This window comes from Coregonus clupeaformis, chromosome 6 (genome assembly GCF_020615455.1).
Source record: "Coregonus clupeaformis isolate EN_2021a chromosome 6, ASM2061545v1, whole genome shotgun sequence".
In the NCBI taxonomy this organism is placed as follows: Eukaryota; Metazoa; Chordata; class Actinopteri; order Salmoniformes; family Salmonidae; genus Coregonus; species Coregonus clupeaformis.
In genome coordinates, this window is record NC_059197.1 from 31,606,833 (window position 1) to 31,627,853 (window position 21,021).

The following is a 21,021-nucleotide window of genomic DNA, read 5'->3' on the forward strand; positions in this document are numbered from 1 at the left end:
ACAGCACATACAGTATGGAACCAGACCACAGCACATACAGTATGGAACCAGACCACAGCACATACAGTATGGAACCAGACCACAGCACGTACAGTATGGAACCAGACCACAGCACATACAGTATATAACCAGACCACAGCACGTACAGTATAGAACCAGACCACAGCACGTACAGTATAGAACCAGACCACAGCACGTACAGTATGGAACCAGACCACAGCACATACAGTATATAACCAGACCACAGCACGTACAGTATAGAACCAGACCACAGCACGTACAGTATGGAACCAGACCACAACACGTACAGTGTGGAACCAGACCGCAGCACGTACAGTATGGAACCAGACCACAGCACGTACAGTATGGAACCAGACCACAGCACGTACAGTATGGAACCAGACCACAGCATGTACAGTATGGAACCAGACCACAGCACGTACAGTATGGAACCAGACCACAGCACATACAGTATGGAACCAGACCGCAGCACGTACAGTATGGAACCAGACCACAATACGTACAGTATGGAACCAGACCGCAGCACATACAGTATGGAACCAGACCGCAGCACATATAGTATGGAACCAGACTAGTATTTCAGTTGTCCCCTGACTCCTCCCCTCTCCCCTCCAGGTCACGTCCCCCGCCAGGTGGCGTCGCCCAATCAGCATGCCCTGGCAGCTGATGATGTCGTGTCGTGCTGTCTGGATCTGAGCGTGCCCAGTATCTCGTTCCGTGTCAACGGCCACCCGGTCCAGGGCATGTTCGAGAACTTCAACGTAGATGGACTGTTCTTCCCCGTCATCAGCTTCTCTGCTGGAGTCAAGTAAGATGGAATAATATATATTATAATATAATATATAACAATATGGGGGATAGACTTGATTGATTAATTGATTGATATTTTGCCTACCTAAGGTGAATGTGTTCGTGGTAAATAGCTCTGGATGAGGTGTAATGTAATGTAATGTTGACCAGACAGCCAGACAGACAGTTAATGATGAGAGTAAAGGGGAGATGGCCAGGGACCAGGGACTCAGCAGCACCAGGGCTCAATGCGCTTCTGATCCTGAGACTTACAGAAAGAGTCTGGTCAGGTCTCGTGTTCATGCAAAACTCCTGGCCCTATAAATGATCCCACCGTATATCCTGTCTCCTGGCCCTTAAAATGATCCCACTGTTTTTCCTGGCCCTTAAAATGACCCCACTGTATTTCCTGTCTCCTGGCCCTTAAAATGACCCCACTGTTTTACCTGTCTCCTGGCCCTTAAAATGATCCCACTGTATTTCCTGTCTCCTGGCCCTTAAAATGACCCCACTGTTTTTCCTGGCCCTTAAAATGACCCCACTGTATTTCCTGTCTCCTCAGAGCTCGTTTACTGTTGGGTGGTCGCCATGGAGACTTTAAGTTCCTGCCCCCCCCAGGCTATGCCCCGTGCTACGAGGCTCTGCTACCCAAGGAAAGGATGAGGATCGAACCCATCAAGGAGTACAAACACGACTTTGACGGAGTCCGAAACTTGCTGGGGCCAACCCAGTCCCTCACACACACCTCCTTTACCCCCAATCCCGTAGACACTGTTCAGGTAAGACACACACCCTGTCCCTAGCCCGAACCCTGTTCAGGTACCAAATAAGGCTGTCCATTTACTCCTCTTCCCTTTGATCTGCGGACCTCTGACCTTTAACCTTTACCCTGTGTGTGCTCCAGATCGTGTTGCCGCCCCACCTGGAGAAGATCAGGGAGAAGCTGGCAGAGAACATCCATGAGCTGTGGGCCATCACCCGCATCGAGCAGGGCTGGACTTATGGAATAGTGAGTCTGCTACCCTTAACGGACAGGAAATACTGCTACAGCAACGCTTGGATAGTGGCACTGATCACCGGGCAGACATGGAAAAAGGCACCCTATGGGCCCTGGGGCCCTGGTCATGTAATAACCCTGTCTGTCTGTTTCCTCCCTCCTCCAGTTCAGAGACGACAACAAGAAGCTGCATCCCTGTCTGGTAGACTTCCAGACCCTTCCGGAACCTGAGAGGAACTACAACCTGCAGATGTCTGGTGAAACACTCAAGTAATAATATAATATAATAATATAATAATATAATGTAATATAATAATATAATATAATGTAATGTAATATAATAATATAATATAATGTAATATAATAATATAATAATATAATGTAATATAATAATATAATATAATATAATGTAATGTAATATAATAATATAATATTATGTAATGTAATATAATAATATAATATTATGTAATGTAATATAATAATATAATATAATGTAATATGATAATATAATAATGTAATGTAATATTATAATATAATGTAATATAATGTAATATAATGTAATATGATAATATAATAATGTAATGTAATATAATAATATAATGTAATATAATAATATAATAATGTAATGTAATATAATAATATAATAATATAATGTAATATAATAATATAATAATATAATGTAATATAATAATATAATGTAATATAATAATATAATAATATAATGTAATATAATAATATAATGTAATATAATAATATAATAATGTAATGTAATGTAATACAAGGGAGGAACTACAACCAGTGGATGTCTGGGAAAACACTGAAATCAGTGTCCCTGTCCTTAGTTGTCTACTGCTTCCAGCTGTGTCGTACGCCCTGACAATAATAGATGTGCTGAGCCCTTGGCTGGTTTCCCATAGCCAGAGAATGTCAAATGAAAGTGCCTTTTAGTCCAGGAATAATGTAAAGGTAATGTAACGTAAAGGTCCCCAGTCAGTTGGTCTGTAAAGTGTGTATCCCTGTGTGTGTAAAGGTCTCCAGTTTGTTTGTAGTGTGTGTATCCCTGTGTGTGTAAAGGTCTCCAGTTTGTTTGTAGTGTGTGTATTCCTGTGTCGGTCCCCAGTTGGTCTGTAATGTGTCTAATGTGTGTATGTCTGTGTCGGTCCCCAGTCGGTCCCCAGTTGGTCTGTAATGTGTCTAATGTGTGTATCTTTGTGTCGGTCCCCAGTCAGTCCCCAGTTGGTCTGTAATGTGTCTAATGTGTGTCTCTGTGTTGGTCCCCAGTCGGTCCCCAGTTGGTCTGTAATGTGTCTCTGTGTCGGTCCCCAGTCGGTCCCCAGTTGGTCTGTAATGTATCTCTGTGTCGGTCCCCAGTTGGTCTGTAATGCTGTATCTCTGTGTCTCTCCTCCAGGACTCTGCTGGCCCTGGGCTGCCATGTGGGCATGGGAGATGAGAAGGCTGAGGAGAACCTGAAGATAATCAAAATGCCAAAGACGTAAGTCCCTTCCTCCCATCTTCCCATCTTCCCACCCTCTCTCTCTCTCTCTCTCTCTCTCTCTCTTTCTCTCTCTCTCTCTCTCTCTCTGTCTCTCTCTTTCTCTCTCTCTCTCTGTCTCTCTCTTTCTCTCTCTCACTCTCCCTCTCTCTCTCTTTCTCTCCCTCTCTCTCTCTTTCTCTCCCTCTTTCTCTCTCTGTCTCTCTCTCTCTCTCTCTCTCTCTCTCTCTCCCTCCCGCCTTCCCTTCTTCCTTTCTTCCTTCCTTTACACTACTGCCAATAGAAATCTATATCTCACCCTCTCCTCCCCTCCCTGCCCCTCCTCTCTCTCTCTCTCTCTCTCTCTCTCTCTCTCTCTCTCTCTCTCTCCCTCTCTCTCTCCCCTCCCCTCCCCTCCCTACCCCTCCTCTCTCTCTCTCTCTCTCCTCCCCTCCCCTCCCTACCCCTCCTCTCTCTTTCTCTCTCTCCTCCCTCCCCTCCCTGCCCCTCCTCCCCTCCCTCCCTGCCCCTCCTCTCTCTCTCTCTCTCTCTCTCTCTCTCTCTCTCTCCCCCTCCCCCTCCCTGCCCCTCCTCTCTCTCTCTCTCTCTCTCTCCTCCCCTCCCTGCCCTCCTCTCTCTCTCTCTCTCTCTCTCTCTCTCTTCTCCCCTCCCTGCCCCTCCTCTCTCTCTCTCTCTCTCTCTCTCTCTCTCCCTCTCTTCTCCCCTCCTCTCCCTGCTCCTCCCTCTCTCAGCTATATAATGAGCAATGGATATAAACCCGCCCCCCTGGACCTGAGCCACGTCAAGCTGACGCCCAATCAGAACCAGCTGGTGGAGAAGCTGGCAGAGAACGGCCACAATGTGTGGGCGCGGGACCGCGTGCGCCAGGGATGGACTTACAGCATCGTGCAGGTATCCTCCTTCACACCATTCAGAATAAACACTGCTCCCAAGTACTTTAATCCTCCACTAGGATAAACAATATTTAGTCTGCAGTAGTCTTGGTCAGATCAGGTCTGTGTGCAGGCTTTTATCTCCATTACCACAACATGATCATCCTCTCCTTTCATTCTACATTGTGTTATTAGCATGTCCATAGCTGATACAACAGAACTCCCCCTACAGGTGTATAGGCAACACTATAAAAAGTTATTATGGTGAAATATATGATTGTTTTCTTCCTGTGCCCAGGACATCATGAACAAGCGTAACCCACGTCTGGTTCCTTATAACCTGCTGGATGAGAGAACCAAGAAGACCAACCGAGACAGCGTTAACAACGCTGTGCGCACTCTCATTGGCTATGGATACAACATCGAGCCTCCAGACCAGGAGAGCAGTGAGTCTATGGTGTTGTCTTGCTAATGAAGGACAGGAGGAGAAACGAGGTCTCCATACGCAAATCTCTCCCTCCTTCTCTCTCACTGTCTCTCTCTCCATCTCTCTCTCTCTCTCTCTCTCTCTAGCTGGCCTTGGCCTGGACGACGTGCGTGGGGATAAGGTGCGCATCTTCCGTGCTGAGAAGTCGTACGCGGTCACGTCTGGGAAGTGGTACTTTGAGTTTGAGGCAGTGACGACCGAAGAGATGAGAGTGGGCTGGGCCCGACCCAACGTCAGGGCTGACAATGAGCTGGGAGCAGACGAGCTGGCCTGGGTCTTCAACGGAAAAACGGTATGTCACAATCACTGGCAGTCTAGAGCTGGGTTAGGCTAGGGCCACACAGGGATGTCATGTAAAAAAAAATGTAGGTCATCCATTAACGGATGATGAACAACAGAGACGATTCTCTGGGAAAGGGTGTCTACCCATGCTACTCGCCCAAACACATGATGAAGGAATAAACGAGTTAATGTGTCTTTGTGTATCCGTAGGCCTAGAATCTTTACCAAGCCATTAGTCCAGAGATGTTTTTTTTTTTTTATGATTCTTTACCAAACCAGTGTATTCACATTTACATTTTAGTCATTTAGCAGACGCTCTTATCCAGAGCGACTTACAGTTAGTGAGTGCATACATTTTTCATACTGTATTAATACATTTTAGTTTACTTTTTCATAGTTTCATATTTATATTACAGATTTCTTTCTTTATTTTATTTATCTAACTTTGAATTTGCTTGTCCCTCCAGGCCCAGCGCTGGCACGTGGGTAATGACCCGTTTGGTCGCCAGTGGCAGTCAGGTGACGTGGTGGGGTGTATGATCGACCTGACCGAACAGAACATTATGTTCACCCTGAACGGAGAGATGCTCATCAGCGACTCTGGCTCCGAGATGGCTTTCAAGGACATAGAGATAGGAGAAGGTAAGAGTGGTGTTGTCACGGTTCAATATACACTGTGTAGAGGTTTGGGGAGCTACAGGGTGGTTTAATACAGGCTGTAGGGGTCTGGGGAGCTACAGGGTGGTTTAATACAGGCTGTAGAGGTTTGGGGAGCTACAGGGTGGTTTAATACAGGCTGTAGGGGTCTGGGGAGCTACAGGGTGGTTTAATACAGGCTGTAGGGGTCTGGGGAGCTACAGGGTGGTTTAATACAGGCTGTAGGGGTCTGGGGAGCTACAGGGTGGTTTAATACAGGCTGTAGGGGTCTGGGGAGCTACAGGGTGGTTTAATACAGGCTGTAGGGGTCTGGGGAGCTACAGGGTGGTTTAATACAGGCTGTAGGGGTCTGGGTAGCTACAGGGTGGTTTAATACAGGCTGTAGGGGTCTGGGGAGCTACAAGGTGGTTTAATACAGGCTGTAGGGGTCTGGGGAGCTACAAGGTGGTTTAATACAGGCTGTAGGGGTCTGGGGAGCTACAGGGTGGTTTAATACAGGCTGTAGGGGTCTGGGGAGCTACAGGGTGGTTTAATACAGGCTGTAGGGGTCTGGGGAGCTACAGGGTGGTTTAATACAGGCTGTAGGGGGTATGGGGAGCTACAGGGTGGTTTAATACAGGCTGTAGGGGTCTGGGTAGCTACAGGGTGGTTTAATACAGGCTGTAGGGGTCTGGGGAGCTACAGGGTGGTTTAATACAGGCTGTAGGGGTCTGGGGAGCTACAGGGTGGTTTAATACAGGCTGTAGGGGTCTGAGTAGCTACAGGGTGGTTTAATACAGGCTGTAGGGGTCTGGGTAGCTACAGGGTGGTTTAATACAGGCTGTAGGGGTCTGGGGAGCTACAGGGTGGTTTAATACAGGCTGTATGGGTCTGGGGAGCTACAGGGTGGTTTAATACAGGCTGTAGGGGTCTGGGGAGCTACAGGGTGGTTTAATACAGGCTGTAGGGGTCTGGGGAGCTACAGGGTGGTTTAATACAGGCTGTAGGGGTCTAGGTAGCTACAGGGTGTGCAGCGGTATCACACATGGTTCCATCCCAGCGGTATCACACATGGTTCCATCCCAGCGGTATCACACATGGTTCCATCCCAGCGGTATCACACATGGTTCCATCCCAGCGGTATCACACATGGTTCCATCCCAGCGGTATCACACATGGTTCCATCCCAGCGGTATCACACATGGTTCCATCCCAGCGGTATCACATGGTTCCATCCCAGCGGTATCACACATGGTTCCATCCCAGCGGTATCACACATGGTTCCATCCCAGCGGTATCACACATGGTTCCATCCCAGCGGTATCACACATGGTTCCATCCCAGCGGTATCACACATGGTTCAACCATTAGTTGATGGTTTAAACAAGGTGCGCCAGTGCTGGGCTGGATTAGAATGCTGCATGCACTACAGATCTCCAGGACCTGGGTCAGAACGTGAACTCTCCTTCAGCTCCGTTTCCCTATGGGCCCTGGTCAAAAGCAGTGCACTATATAGGGAACCTAACTCTCCCCTTCTACCTCTCCAGGCTTCATCCCAGTATGTACCCTGGGCCTGTCTCAGGTGGGCAGGATCAACCTGGGTCAGAACGTCAGCAGCCTGCGTTACTTCGCCATCTGTGGTCTCCAGGAGGGCTTCGAACCGTTCGCCATCAACATGAAGAGAGACATTACCATGTGGTTCAGCAAGAGCCTGCCACAGTTCGCCCCAGTGCCAACTAACCACCAACATATTGAGGTACTGACCCAATAACCACCAACACATTGAGGTACTGACCCAATATCCACCAACACATTGAGGTACTGACCCAATAACCACCAACACATTGAGGTACTGACCCAATAACCACCAACACATTGAGGTACTGACCCAATAACCACCAACACATTGAGGTACTGACCCAATAACCACCAACACATTGAGGTACTGACCCAATATCCACCAACACATTGAGGTACTGACCCAATAACCACCAACACATTGAGGTACTGACCCAATAACCACCAACACATTGAGGTACTGACCTACTAATCACCAACACATTGAGGTATTGACCCAATAACTACCAACACATTGAGGTACTGACCCAATAACCACCAGTATAATGAGATACTGACCCACTAACCACAAACCCATTCAGATATTGACCCACTAACCACCAACATATTGAAATAATGACTCACTAACCAGCGACACATTGAGGTACTGACCCAAAAACCACCAACACGTTGAGGTAGTTGACCCACTAACCAACAACACATTGAGATACTGACCCAATAACCACCAACACATTGAGGTAGCTTACCCAATAACCACCAACACATTGAGGTACTGACCCAATAACCACCAACACAGTGAAGTAGCTGACCAACTAACCACCAACACATTGAGGTACTGACCTACTTACCACCAACACATTGAGGTACTGACCCAATAACGACCAGTACATTGAGATACTCACCCAATAACCGCCAGTACATTGAGACACTGACCCAATAACCACCAACACATTGAGGTACTGACCCACTAAACACCAACACATTGAGGTAACTCACCCACATTTGTGGTACTGACCCAATAACCACCAGCACATTGAGGTAGTTTACTAAATAACCACCAACACACTGAGGTACTGACCCAATAACCACCAACACATTGAGGTAGTTGACCCACTAACCACCAACACATTGAGGTACTGATCCACTAACCACCAACACATTGAGGTAGCTGACCCAATAACCACCAACACATTGGGGTACTGACCCAATAATCACCAACACATTGAGCTAGTTGACTTAATAACCACCAACACATTGAGGTACTGACCCAATAACCACCAACACATTATGATATTATATAATATATGCCATTTAGCAGACACTTTTATGCAAAGCGACTTTCATTCATGCGTGCATACATTTTAAGTATTGGTTGACCCGGGAATCGAACCCACTATCCTGGCGAACTGAGCTACAGAGGACCACATTGATAACCACCAACACATTGAGGTTGCTGACCCACTAACCAGCAATACATTGGGGTACTGACCCAATAATCACCAACACATTGAGCTAGTTGACTTAATAACCACCAACACATTGAGGTACTGACCCAATAACCACCAACACATTGATGTACTGACCCAATAACCACCAGTACTTTGAGATACTGACCCACTAACCACCAACACATTGAGGTAAGACCCACTAACCACCAGCACATTGATGTACTGACCCAATAACCACAAACACATTGAGGTAGCTGACCCAATAATCATCAACACATTGAGGTACTGACCTATATACAGACAGACTAAGGATACTATGATTTGGGTATCATGTATCAGACTAGGGATACTAAGATTTGGGGTATCATGTATCATACAGCGTTCGTTGAGTCTAACTTATTGAAATCAAATCAAACTTTATTTATATAGCACATTTCTTACAACAAATTAATTTCAAGGTGCTTTCAGCTTTATTTAGAAAGGGAATCATCATCATTTAGTTAGAGAGGCTGTAGTTTATCGCGTCGATGCTGGCAATTATTGCTGTCAAACAAAGGAGTCCGCTTATACTGAACTTTGATCACAAGTTTTATTCATATCACAAGATTTCAGCATAAGCTTACAGACCTGCAGTGTCTGGAGAAACAGTGTCCCAAAATAATCTGTCTGTTTCTAACCCCCCTTCGTCTAGCCCATACTTATAAGGAATGCAAAAATATGGGTTGCTCCCTCTGCTGTCCAATCACCTGTCTCCCCTGGGGCGTCACCCTACAAATGGCTACTTTTTAACTAAAATAAACATCTTTTCAGTTCTACCTGAAAAACATTAACAAAGACATAATCCTAATACACTACAAGGCTTTATTTAGAGAGGGAATCATCATAATTTAGTTAGAGAGGCTTTATTTAGAGAGGGAATCATCATAATTTAGTTAGAGAGGCTTTATTTAGAGAGGGAATCATCATAATTTAGTTAGAGAGGCTTTATTTAGAGAGGGAATCATCATAATTTAGTTAGAGAGGCTTTATTTAGAGAGGGAATCATCATAATTTAGTTAGAGAGGCTTTATTTAGAGAGGGAATCATCATAATTTAGTTAGAGAGGCTTTATTTAGAGAGGGAATCATCTCGCCACTTTGAGGAACTGTACTTGACCCCTAAAATGAAATGTGACTTATGTGTTTCTTATATACAGTAGGAGCTACATGTATTGAGTAAAACCCATTGTAGAGATATGATACTTCCAGAGGAGGTTGATTGCAGGTAGGTATGACTTGAGATATGCAACAACAGTAAGTCATGCTTGACATGGAATACGTTTTGCAGGAGGTTCTAGTGATGAGACGGGAGGTTTCTTTAGTGATCTAGGAGTTTTCTTGTATTTCCCTGTCACTGTTGTTCATGGAGCTCTCTTCTTCTCTCCCCTCCAGGTGTCACGCGTGGACGGGACAGTGGACAGTGCTCCCTGCCTGAAGCTGAGCCACAAGACATTCGGCTCCCAGAACGCCAACACTGACATGCTGTTCCTCCGCCTGAGCATGCCCGTGGAGTTTGACGAAGTCTTCAAGATCCCAGCCGGGACCACGCCCCTGACCCACAAGTTGACCATCCACGAGGATGAGGTTCTGGAGGTGGAGCCGGACTCAGAGTTTGAGGTTCTGAAGAAGTCGGCCAGTAAGAAGGAGCAGGAAGAGAAGGAAAAGGAACCATCTGTCGCCAAGGAGACGCCCGAGATAGAGAAGGACACGGTGTCAGAGAAGGGCAAGAAGAGAGGGTTAGTAATGACTGATGGGGATGTGTAGAGGAGAACAGAGGGTTAGGAGTGACTGATGGGGATGTGTAGAGGAGAACAGAGGGTTAGGAGTGACTGATGGGGATGTGTAGAGGAGAACAGAGGGTTAGGAGTGACTGATGGAGATGTGTAAAGGAGAACAGAGGGTTAGGAGTGACTGATGGAGATGTGTAAAGGAGAACAGAGGGTTAGGAGTGACTGATGGGGATGTGTAGAGGAGAACAGAGGGTTAGGAGTGACTGATGGGGATGTGTAGAGCAGAACAGAGGGTTAGGAGTGACTGATGGGGATGTGTAGAGGAGAACAGAGGGTTAGGAGTGACTGATGGGGATGTGTAGAGGAGAACAGAGGGTTAGGAGTGACTGATGGGGATGTGTAGAGGAGAACAGAGGGTTAGGAGTGACTGATGGGATGTGTAGAGGAGAACAGAGGGTTAGGAGTGACTGACGGGGATGTGTAGAGGGGAACAGAGGGTTAGGAGTGACTGACGGGGATGTGTAGAGGAGAACAGAGGGTTAGGAGTGACTGACGGGGATGTGTAGAGGAGAACAGAGGGTTAGGAGTGACTGATGGGGATGTGTAGAGGAGAACAGAGGGTTAGGAGTGACTGATGGGATGTGTAGAGGAGAACAGAGGGTTAGGAGTGACTGATGGGGATGTGTAGAGGAGAACAGAGGGTTAGGAGTGACTGATGGGGATGTGTAAAGGAGAACAGAGGGTTAGGAGTGACTGATGGGATGTGTAGAGGAGAACAGAGGGTTAGGAGTGACTGATGGGATGTGTAGAGGAGAACAGAGGGTTAGGAGTGACTGATGGGGATGTGTAGAGGAGAACAGAGGGTTAGGAGTGACTGATGGGGATGTGTAGAGGAGAACAGAGGGTTAGGAGTGACTGATGGGGATGTGTAGAGGAGAACAGAGGGTTAGGAGTGACTGATGGAGATGTGTAGAGGAGAACAGAGGGTTAGGAGTGACTGACGGGGATGTGTAGAGGAGAACAGAGGGTTAGGAGTGACTGACGGGGATGTGTAGAGGAGAACAGAGGGTTAGGAGTGACTGATGGAGATGTGTAGAGGAGAACAGAGGGTTAGGAGTGACTGATGGGGATGTGTAGAGGAGAACAGAGGGTTAGGAGTGACTGATGGGGATGTGTAGAGGAGAACAGAGGGTTAGGAGTGACTGATGGGGATGTGTAGAGGAGAACAGAGGGTTAGGAGTGACTGACGGGGATGTGTAGAGCAGAACAGAGGGTTAGGAGTGACTGACGTGGATGTGTAGAGGAGAACAGAGGGTTAGGAGTGACTGACGGGGATGTGTAGAGCAGAACAGAGGGTTAGGAGTGACTGACGGGGATGTGTAGAGGAGAACAGAGGGTAGAGATGCGGATCATTAAGGAAAGGGATAGCAGAGACTTAGAGCTGGTAGTCAGCTACAGAGAGAAGATAAATAAGTCAAATAGAATGTGTTCTCTTATCTGGTTACATAAAGGCAAATAAATACATCAGACTCCGCTGTGTGTCCAGGTTATTTGCTAGGGCTAAGAAGGCGGCTACGATCAACCCTCCCCCGACCCCTCCCCTGGTGCCACGGTTACAGCAGGACGTGGTCCCAGATGACAGAGATGATGTGGAGATTATCCAGAACACCACCACGGTGAACACACACACACACACACACACACCACTACAAACTCAAGGCAATCCTGGGAATGTAAATGTTTTATTGGATCCCTGGGAAGGTTAACTGGAACCCTAATCATGACTGTTCCCTATTTCCATGGTCTCTTCGTAGTATCCCCAGTATGTACCTTAACTCTGAATGTCCCTCCCCCTCTGCATCTCTGCAGTACTACTACTCAGTGAGGATCTTCGCCGGCCAGGAGCCCAGTGGGGTGTGGATTGGCTGGGTAACCCCCGACTACCACATGTACGACCCCACCTTTGATCTCTCCAAGGTCCGGAACGTCACCTTAACCGTGGGAGATGACAAGGGCAACATCCACGACAGGTGAGTGTCCTCACACGTCTACCTGGACGGATATTACACCCATGTTTCACTGTCTCTGTGTTAAGTTTAGGGATTTCTAGAAATACATTGATTTGTATTGTCTTTGTAGTGATCCCTTTGTCCCTACAGTATGAAGCATAGGAACTGCTATATGGTCTGGGGAGGAGAGGTTATAGATGTCAATAACCGGTTATAACTGGTCTGTGTCTACCGTATGAAGAATATTAACTGCTATATGGTCTGGGGAGGAGAGGTTATAGATGTCAATAACAGGTTATAACTGGTCTGTGTCTACAGTATGAAGCATAGTAACTGCTATATGGTCTGGGGTGGAGACTTCGGCAGCAGCTCCCAGCAGGCCAGGTTCAGCCAGGAGGACACTGTGGTTGGCTGCCTGGTTGACCTGGCAACAGGCCTCATGACCTTCACAGCCAATGGGAAGGAGATAAACACCTTCTACCAGGTGTGTGTGTGTGTGTGTGTGTGTGTGTGTGTGTGTGGTGAGACTCCTGTGCACATGTTGGCTATGTCACTGAGGATGACTGGGTGGTTGTTGTTGACAGAGGTTTTTTGTTTGTTCCAGGTGGAGCCCAACACAAAGCTGTTTCCTGCTGTGTTCGTCCAGCCCTCCAGTCAGAACATGGTACAGCTGGAGCTGGGGAAACTCAAGGTCAGAACCCTCCTCTTCCTCCTCCTCCCCCTTCCTCCTCCTCCACATCCTCCTCATGTCTATGACCATACCACTGTCATCTCCTTATTGAGATGTCTATGACCATACCACTGTCATGTATTTTTCCTCACTACTTCTTCTCTCTTCTCCTCTCAGAACATCATGCCCATCTCGGCAGCCATGTTCCGTAGTGAGCGTAAGAACCCAGTGCCTCAGTGCCCACCCCGGCTGGACATCCAGATGTTGACCCCCGTCATCTGGTCCCGCATGCCCAACCACTTCCTGGACCCAGAGGTCGGCAGGGTCAGCGAGAGGCTGGGCTGGATGGTGGAGTGTACCGAACCACTCACCATGATGGCCCTGCATATACCTGAGGAGAACAGGTTAGATACAACACACCGTCCGCACTAGCCCTAGCCCTGAGACAACACACTAGCCCTAACGCCTTGTCATGATGGCCCTGTACATACCAGAGGAGAACTGGTTAGAGATAGACTGTACACTACAGGGTTGGGCTCAATTCAGTTAGCAACATTGGGATATTGTCATAGACAACTTTTGGGCCATTTTCAATTAATTACTTTTCAAAATTGTTTTAATCGTTTTAATAATCTTTGCAAATACTGTAAATATACAATAGCCCAACAGTTGATTGAGATGTTTAGGTTAGGTATAGCTCAACTTACCCATATATTATAGACACTTGTCACGATCGTCTAATGAGGAAGTGGACCAAAGCGCAGCGCGTTGAGCGAACATGACTTTATTTAAAGTGCAACACGAAAACCACAAAACAAATGACGATACGAGAAGTCCACAGTGACAATGACTGTACAGGAACAAAAACCCACAACCACAAGGTGAAAACACACAGTTTAAATATGGCTCCCAATCAGAGATAACGAGCCGACAGCTGACACTCGTTACCTCCGATTGGGAGTCATTTGAACAACCAAATACAACAACCTAGAAATAGACACAACAGAACTACCAACATAGAAATAAACACATAGAATGCACACACCCTGGCTCAACATAATGAGTCCCAGAGCCAGGGTGTGACAGTACCCCCCCCTAAAGGCGCGGACTGCGACCGCGCCTCAACTAACCAAAACAGGGGAGGGCTGGGCGGGCATACCTCCTCGGTGGCGGTTCTGGCTCCGGCCTTGACCACCACCCTTCAATACACCCCCCAATGCGCCCCTGGTCCAGTCTGTCGACTCGCACCCCTGGCCTGGTGCGTGGAGGAGGAACGGGCCTTACCAGGCTGACGACGCGCACCCCTGGCCTGGTGCGTGGAGGAGGAATGGGCCTTACCAGGCTGTCGACTCGCACCCCTGGCTTGGTGCGTTGAGGAGGAATGGGCCTTACCAGGCTGACTTCTCGCACCCCTGGCTTAGTGCGAGTGGCAGGAACAGGCCGGACCGGGCTGGCGACGCGCACCGTAGGTTTGGTGCGAGTGGCAGGAACAGGCCGGGTCGGGCTGGCGACGCACACCGTAGGCTTAGTGCGGGTGGCAGGAACAGGCCGGACCGGGCTGGCGACGCGCACCGTAGGTTTGGTGCGAGTGGCAGGAACAGGCCGGACCGGGCTGGCGACGCGCACCGTAGGTTTGGTGCGAGTGGCAGGAACAGGCCGGGTCGGGCTGGCGACGCACACCGTAGGCTTGGTGCGGGTGGCAGGAACAGGCCGGACCGGGCTGGCGACGCGCACCGTAGGTTTGGTGCGAGTGGCAGGAACAGGCCGGGTCGGGCTGGCGACGCGCACCGTAGACTTGGTGCGGGTGGCAGGAACAGGCCGGACCGGGCTGTGGAGACGGATAGGAGACCTGGAGTGAAGAGCGGCCACCACCCGTCCTGGCTGAATGCCTACCCTCACACACTCTGTGTGAGGCATCTGCACAGGACGTACAGGGCGGTGTACCCCTGGCCTGGTGGCCTCCTGGATTCGCCCCATCTTTGCCTCCCTCGTCCATGCCGTGTGCCCCCCCCTAAAAATTTCTTGGGGTTGCCTCTCGACCCTCCGACGCTGCTCCCACGTCCAGGTTGCCTGTTCCTGGACACGCTGCTTGGTCCTGGTATGGTGGGTTTTTCTGTCACGATCGTCTAATGAGGAAGTGGACCAAAGCGCAGCGCGTTGAGCGAACATGACTTTATTTAAAGTGCAACACGAAAACCACAAAACAAATGACGATACGAGAAGTCCACAGTGACAATGACTGTACAGGAACAAAAACCCACAACCACAAGGTGAAAACACACAGTTTAAATATGGCTCCCAATCAGAGATAACGAGCCGACAGCTGACACTCGTTACCTCCGATTGGGAGTCATTTGAACAACCAAATACAACAACCTAGAAATAGACACAACAGAACTACCAACATAGAAATAAACACATAGAATGCACACACCCTGGCTCAACATAATGAGTCCCAGAGCCAGGGTGTGACAACACTGAAATACATGGATTTGGACTAAAATCAGAAAATAAACAATTACATTAGCAACGGTCATCGAAATTGTTAAAAGGTTTTAAAAACAATTCTAATAAATGCAACAGTTGGACAATGGATGAAGATACTCCAAACTTTTAGAATCGTTATAATCCATCAGATATTGATTGAATTGAGCAAATAAAACATTTTACTGGCACAGAAAACATTTGACCGACTGCCTCGATTCGGTCTTATGTAACAACATTTTAAATGTTGGATAAAAGTAGAGACTCAGAGCTTGCAGTTGAGGAACAATGGGAAAGTAATTCTGCTTTGAAAGTTGTTAAACATGTAACCCCACTTTTGAGAAAATGGTCCTTGAATGTTTTGGTACACCTACTGGAGAGCTCTTCTTTGTCTAAACCCATTCAGCATCGTTCCCACCCTCTTAAGCCTTAGCCCCACCCATCTCTTTAAGGATTCACATGTGAGGCCATGTGCTAAACAGAGTGACTAGTGTAGTAAACAACCAAAGATTAAGACTAAAAGTGGTAAAAGTAGTCGCCTACAATAAGGGAAAACTCCAGGTATAAATACACTTGATCTAGTCCTTGGCCTATATCCTAATCTGATTTTGGTGCAGGTCATGTTGTTCTTAACATTACCGTCTCTGGTAAACACACACTATATCAAATAAAATCTAAGTTTATTTGTCACATGCACAGGATACAGAAGGTGTAAACGGTACAGTGAAATGGTTACTTGCATAGTAGCAATATCAAAACCAGAAAGTGTCCAGATTTAAATATTTTAGAAATATTTGATCATTATTAAATGACGCTTATAGCTGTGCAGTGAACTCCCTGCCCTCACCTGCTCTGTCCACCCTACCTGTCCTCACCTGCTCTGTCCACCCTACCTGCCCTCACCTGCTCTGTCCACCCTACCTGTCCTCACCTGCTCTGTCCACCCTACCTGTCCTCACCTGCTCTGTCCACCCTACCTGTCCTCACCTGCTCTGTCCACCCTACCTGTCCTCACCTGCTGTGTCCACCCTACCTGTCCTCACCTGCTCTGTCCACCCTACCTGTCCTCACTTGCTCTGTCCACCCTACCTGTCCTCACCTGCTCTGTCCACCCTACCTGTCCTCACTTGCTCTGTCCACCCTACCTGTCCTCACCTGCTCTGTCCACCCTACCTGTCCTCACTTGCTCTGTCCACCCCACCTGCCCTCACCTGCTCTGTCTACCCCACCTGCCCTCACCTGCTGTGTCCACCCTACCTGCACTCACCTGTGCCTGCTAGACTGCCTCATTAATGACTGTTGTCACTCTCTCTTGCATAATTCAACAAGTGTGTCAATAGGAGGATACTCTCCGATTAAAAATAATATCTTTCTTCTCTATCGTGTAAGTGTCGAGACGGTTACATCCCCGATAAAGCGTTAGTTCTTACAGATTCAAGGGTAACACAATGTATTCCATTGAGCCCATTTCAGCCGTTACAGTGGTGTGTCTGACAGGTCATTAAAAACATTTCCTCGGTCGCAACGTTAACGGGAAAAAAACAAAAAAAGGCACAAGCAAGAGTATGAAAGAGTCGCAGGAGCACAATGAAAGCAATCAATCCAGCAGGACTTAAGTGACAAGTGTATTTAGTACCCCTGAAAACAGGAAATGGATGGCTAATAGAGAGGGCGGCGCTGTTGAATTGCACACAACTAAGATGAGAAGACTGAAAGAGTCTTATTGATTGGCTGTTAGAAGTAGAGTATGGGGGAATTCCTTGTGTTTCTCTCAGTCATGTGGAACAGAGGAGGTGGGTGGTCCTCGACAGGCAGGTACTGTATGTGTATTCAGGGTTGGGTAAGTTACTTTCTAAATGTCATTTGTTACAGTTACTAGTTACCTGTCCAACATTGTAATCAGTAATGTAACTTTTGGATGACCCAAACTCAGTAATGTAATCTGATTACTTTGTTACTTTTAGATTACTTTCCCCTTAAGAGGCATTAGAAGAAGACAAAAAATGAATATTACCAATTGAAGTGACATCTATTGCAGGATAAATCAATGTTAGAGTTTACATAGCTGGACATATATGTATGTTGTGTTTTACTTTATGGGCTGGTTATGTAGGCTTCTTCTAACCCATTACTTTCAGATAATAATACGATTAGGCTATAGCTTTACATTAAAAACCAAAGTATGTCAGATTTCCAGTCATTCCAATTAATTTAATATCAATCAATCAAATTTGATTTATAAAGCCCTTTTTACATCAGCAGATGTCACAAAGTGCTATACAGAAACCCAGCCTAAAACCCCAAACAGCAAGCAATGCAGATGTAGAAGCACGGTGGCTAGGAAAAACTCCCTAGAAAGGCAGAAACCTAGGAAGAAACCTAGAGAGGAACCAGGCTCTGAGGGGTGGCCAGTCCTCTTCTGGCTGTGCCGGGTGGAGATTATAACAGTACATGGCCATGAAGGCCAGATTTTTCCCCAAGATGTTCAAACGTTCATAGATGACCAGCAGGGTCAAATAATTATCACAGTGGTTGTAGAGGTTGCAACAGGTCTGTACATCAGGAGTAAACGTCACTTGGCTTTTCATAGCCGGGCATTTAGAGGTTGAAATAGCAGGTGCGGTAGAGAGAGAGAGTTGAAAACAGCAGGTCTGGGACAAGGTAGCACGTCCGGTGAACAGGTCAGGGTTCCATAGCCGCTGGCAGAAGAGTGGAAACTGGAGCAGCAGCACGACCAGGTGGACTGGGGACAGCCAGGAGTCATCAGGTGGACTGGGGACAGCCAGTAGTCATCAGGCCAGGTAGTCCTGAGGCATGGTCCTAGGGCTCAGGTCCTCCGGGAAGTTAGAGAGAGAGAGAGAATTAGAGGGAGCATACTTAAATTCACACAGGACACCAGATAAGACAGGAGAATAACACCAGATATAACAGACTGACCCTAGCCCCCCCCCCGGCACTTGATCTTCAAGAATAGGACTTGGAAATATAGATTAGCCAAATTGTTTTACCTGAGCATAACCCCAAATACAAATCATTTATTAGCCTAATCTGTTGTCATGAGCCTAATCTGTATACAGTGAGGGGAAAAAAGTATTTGTTCCCCTGCTGATTTTGTATGTTTGCCCACTGATAAAGACATGATCAGTCTATAATTTTAATGGTAGGTTTATTTGAACAGTGAGAGACAGAATAACAACAAAAAAATCCAGAAAAACGCTTGTCAATAATGTTATGAATTTATTTGCATTTTAATGAGGGAAATAAGTAAGCCTCGTGACCGGGAGACCCATGAGGCGGACAATTGGCCCAGTGTCGTCCGGGTCAGGGGAGGGTTTGGCCAGTCGGGATTTCCTTGTCCCATCACGCTCTAGCGACTCCTTGTGGCGGGCCGGGTGCCTTCAAGCTGACTTCGGTCGCCAGCTAGACGGTGTTTCCTCCGACACATTGGTGCGGCTGGCTTCCGGGTTAAGCGTGCAGTGTGTCAAGAAGCAGTGCGGCTTGGCAGGGTCGTGTATCGGAGGACGCATGGCTCTCGACCTTCGCCTCTCCCGAGTCCGTAGGGGAGTTGCAGCGATGGGACAAGACTGTAACTACCAATTGGATATCTTGAAATTGGGGAGAAAAAGGGGTAAAAGTCCCCCAAAAATAATTTCAAAAATTATGCCATAAATCAATGGTGCTACCGGTCAATGATTTTAGAGACCGGTATAATGATGATTTAAATGGTTTGACCATCCAGATCTGTTTACACTTGATTGATATCCAGGAACAATGGGTCCCTGACTACCTCCGGAGGTGGTCATGAAGATCAGATCATAATGCGTCTTTTAGTCGTCTACACCTGTCAAAAAATGTGTCCACAATCAGAATGTGGACAAGATCAAGAAAAAGGAACCGGGTATAAAAAGGGCCACGGAGGACTGATTGGGCTCATTGCTTCGAGTTGAAAAAATAAATGGTGTTCTCATGGAATGGCTTTGAGCACTACAGAAAAGTGCAATTTGCATGTGAAAAATGTCGCTCTAGGCCTTTTTGTTTATGTTATATTTACATGTAACACTTTACTCCCCAACCCTGCGTATATTGAGAGGGTGAAACGGTTCTGATCCGTCCCTGTAGGTGTATAGACATCCTGGAGTTGTCTGAGCGGCTGGACCTACTGAAGTTCCACTTCCACACTCTGATGCTGTACTGCGCTGTCTGTGCCCTGGGCAACAACCGTGTAGCACACGCCCTCTGCTCACATGTCGACGAATCACAGCTCTTCTACGCAATGGAGAACACCTACCTGCCCGGCCCCCTCCGCAGCGGGTACAGATCTGATTGATTGATTTATTTGTTTTATCTCAGTGTCTTACACCATTGGGTGCCCAGCCCAAAATGGGCTTACTTACAAGACACTATTCAAAAAAATACTTGTGCACAAAACAAATGTACAACTTAATAATTCCTATTGTCAACCTCTCCGTCTCCAGGTAATATGACCTTTGACCTTTAACCTCTCCCTGTCCAGGTTCTACGACCTGCTGATCTCCATCCACCTGGAGTCAGCCAAGCGGGCACGGCTGGGCACCAACCGGGAGTTCATCGTGCCCATGTCCCCCGAGACGCTGAGCATCACCCTGTACCCTGATGCTGAGAAGGCCTCCGACCTCCCGGGTGTCGGGTTAACTACCTGTCTCAGGCCCAAGCTGCACTTCTCAGCCATCAACTTTGTTGGGACGGACCCCGACCTGTACACTCTCAGCCCTGTATTCCCTCTGCAGGTAATTCACTTCAGATCACATCACTCTGTTGTTCCTATCCCGCCCAGTGAGTGAGAGCTTCTTGTGTGGCTTTGGTACATGCAACAAGACACATGATGTACAAATTAAGGTAAATTAAGGTAAGGGCTCTTTTGGCTGAATCTGGTGTATGTACAGACATTTGTTTAAACCCCTGTAGGTCTAAGCCAGTGGTAGTCACTGATATTTCTGAGGGAGCCACTTTTGTTAAACAAAATCACTGGGGGCGAGTCTCCAATCCCATCGGAGAGCGGGGGTTTGGGGGCTTGGGGGTCGCAAAGTCAAATGGATTCATACATGATATTTAAGATACTACTACCATGAACGATCAAGCTACACTACATGACCAAAAGTACGTGGACACCTGCTCGTCGAACATCTCATTCCAAAATCATGGGCATTAATATGAAGTTGGTCCCCCCTTTGCTGCTATAACAGCCTCCACTCTTCTGGGAAGGCTTTCCACTAGATGTTGGAACATTGCTGCGGGGACTTGCTTTCATTCAGCCACAAGAGCATTAGTGAGGTTGGACACTGATGTTGTTGGGTGATTAGGCCTGGCTCACAGTCGGCGTTCCAATTCATCTCAAAGTTATTCGATGGGGTTGAGGTCAGGGCTGTGTGCAGGCCAGTTAATTTCTTACACACCGATCTCGACAAACCATTTCTGTATGGACCTCGCTTTGTGCACGGGGTCATTGTC

The 21,021-nt window shown here is 47.4% G+C and overlaps 1 protein-coding gene across 6 annotated transcripts in view; it reads left to right on the forward strand.

The window, feature by feature from the left end:
* ryr1b (ryanodine receptor 1b (skeletal)) overlaps positions 1 to 21,021 on the forward strand; it is a 215,757-nt gene that overhangs the window by 56,026 nt on the left and 138,710 nt on the right. For all 6 annotated transcript variants that reach the window (XM_045220046.1, XM_045220041.1, XM_045220050.1 and 3 more), the window contains exons 19-36: positions 637 to 829; positions 1,373 to 1,589; positions 1,715 to 1,819; positions 1,974 to 2,077; positions 3,217 to 3,300; positions 4,032 to 4,191; positions 4,471 to 4,618; positions 4,746 to 4,951; positions 5,409 to 5,583; positions 7,125 to 7,333; positions 10,034 to 10,377; positions 11,918 to 12,047; positions 12,241 to 12,401; positions 12,699 to 12,864; positions 12,985 to 13,071; positions 13,228 to 13,454; positions 19,654 to 19,845; positions 20,048 to 20,300. In XM_045220046.1, coding sequence (XP_045075981.1) covers positions 637 to 829; positions 1,373 to 1,589; positions 1,715 to 1,819; positions 1,974 to 2,077; positions 3,217 to 3,300; positions 4,032 to 4,191; positions 4,471 to 4,618; positions 4,746 to 4,951; positions 5,409 to 5,583; positions 7,125 to 7,333; positions 10,034 to 10,377; positions 11,918 to 12,047; positions 12,241 to 12,401; positions 12,699 to 12,864; positions 12,985 to 13,071; positions 13,228 to 13,454; positions 19,654 to 19,845; positions 20,048 to 20,300 — 3,161 coding nt within the window. The remainder of the gene's footprint in view (positions 1 to 636; positions 830 to 1,372; positions 1,590 to 1,714; positions 1,820 to 1,973; positions 2,078 to 3,216; positions 3,301 to 4,031; positions 4,192 to 4,470; positions 4,619 to 4,745; positions 4,952 to 5,408; positions 5,584 to 7,124; positions 7,334 to 10,033; positions 10,378 to 11,917; positions 12,048 to 12,240; positions 12,402 to 12,698; positions 12,865 to 12,984; positions 13,072 to 13,227; positions 13,455 to 19,653; positions 19,846 to 20,047; positions 20,301 to 21,021) is intronic.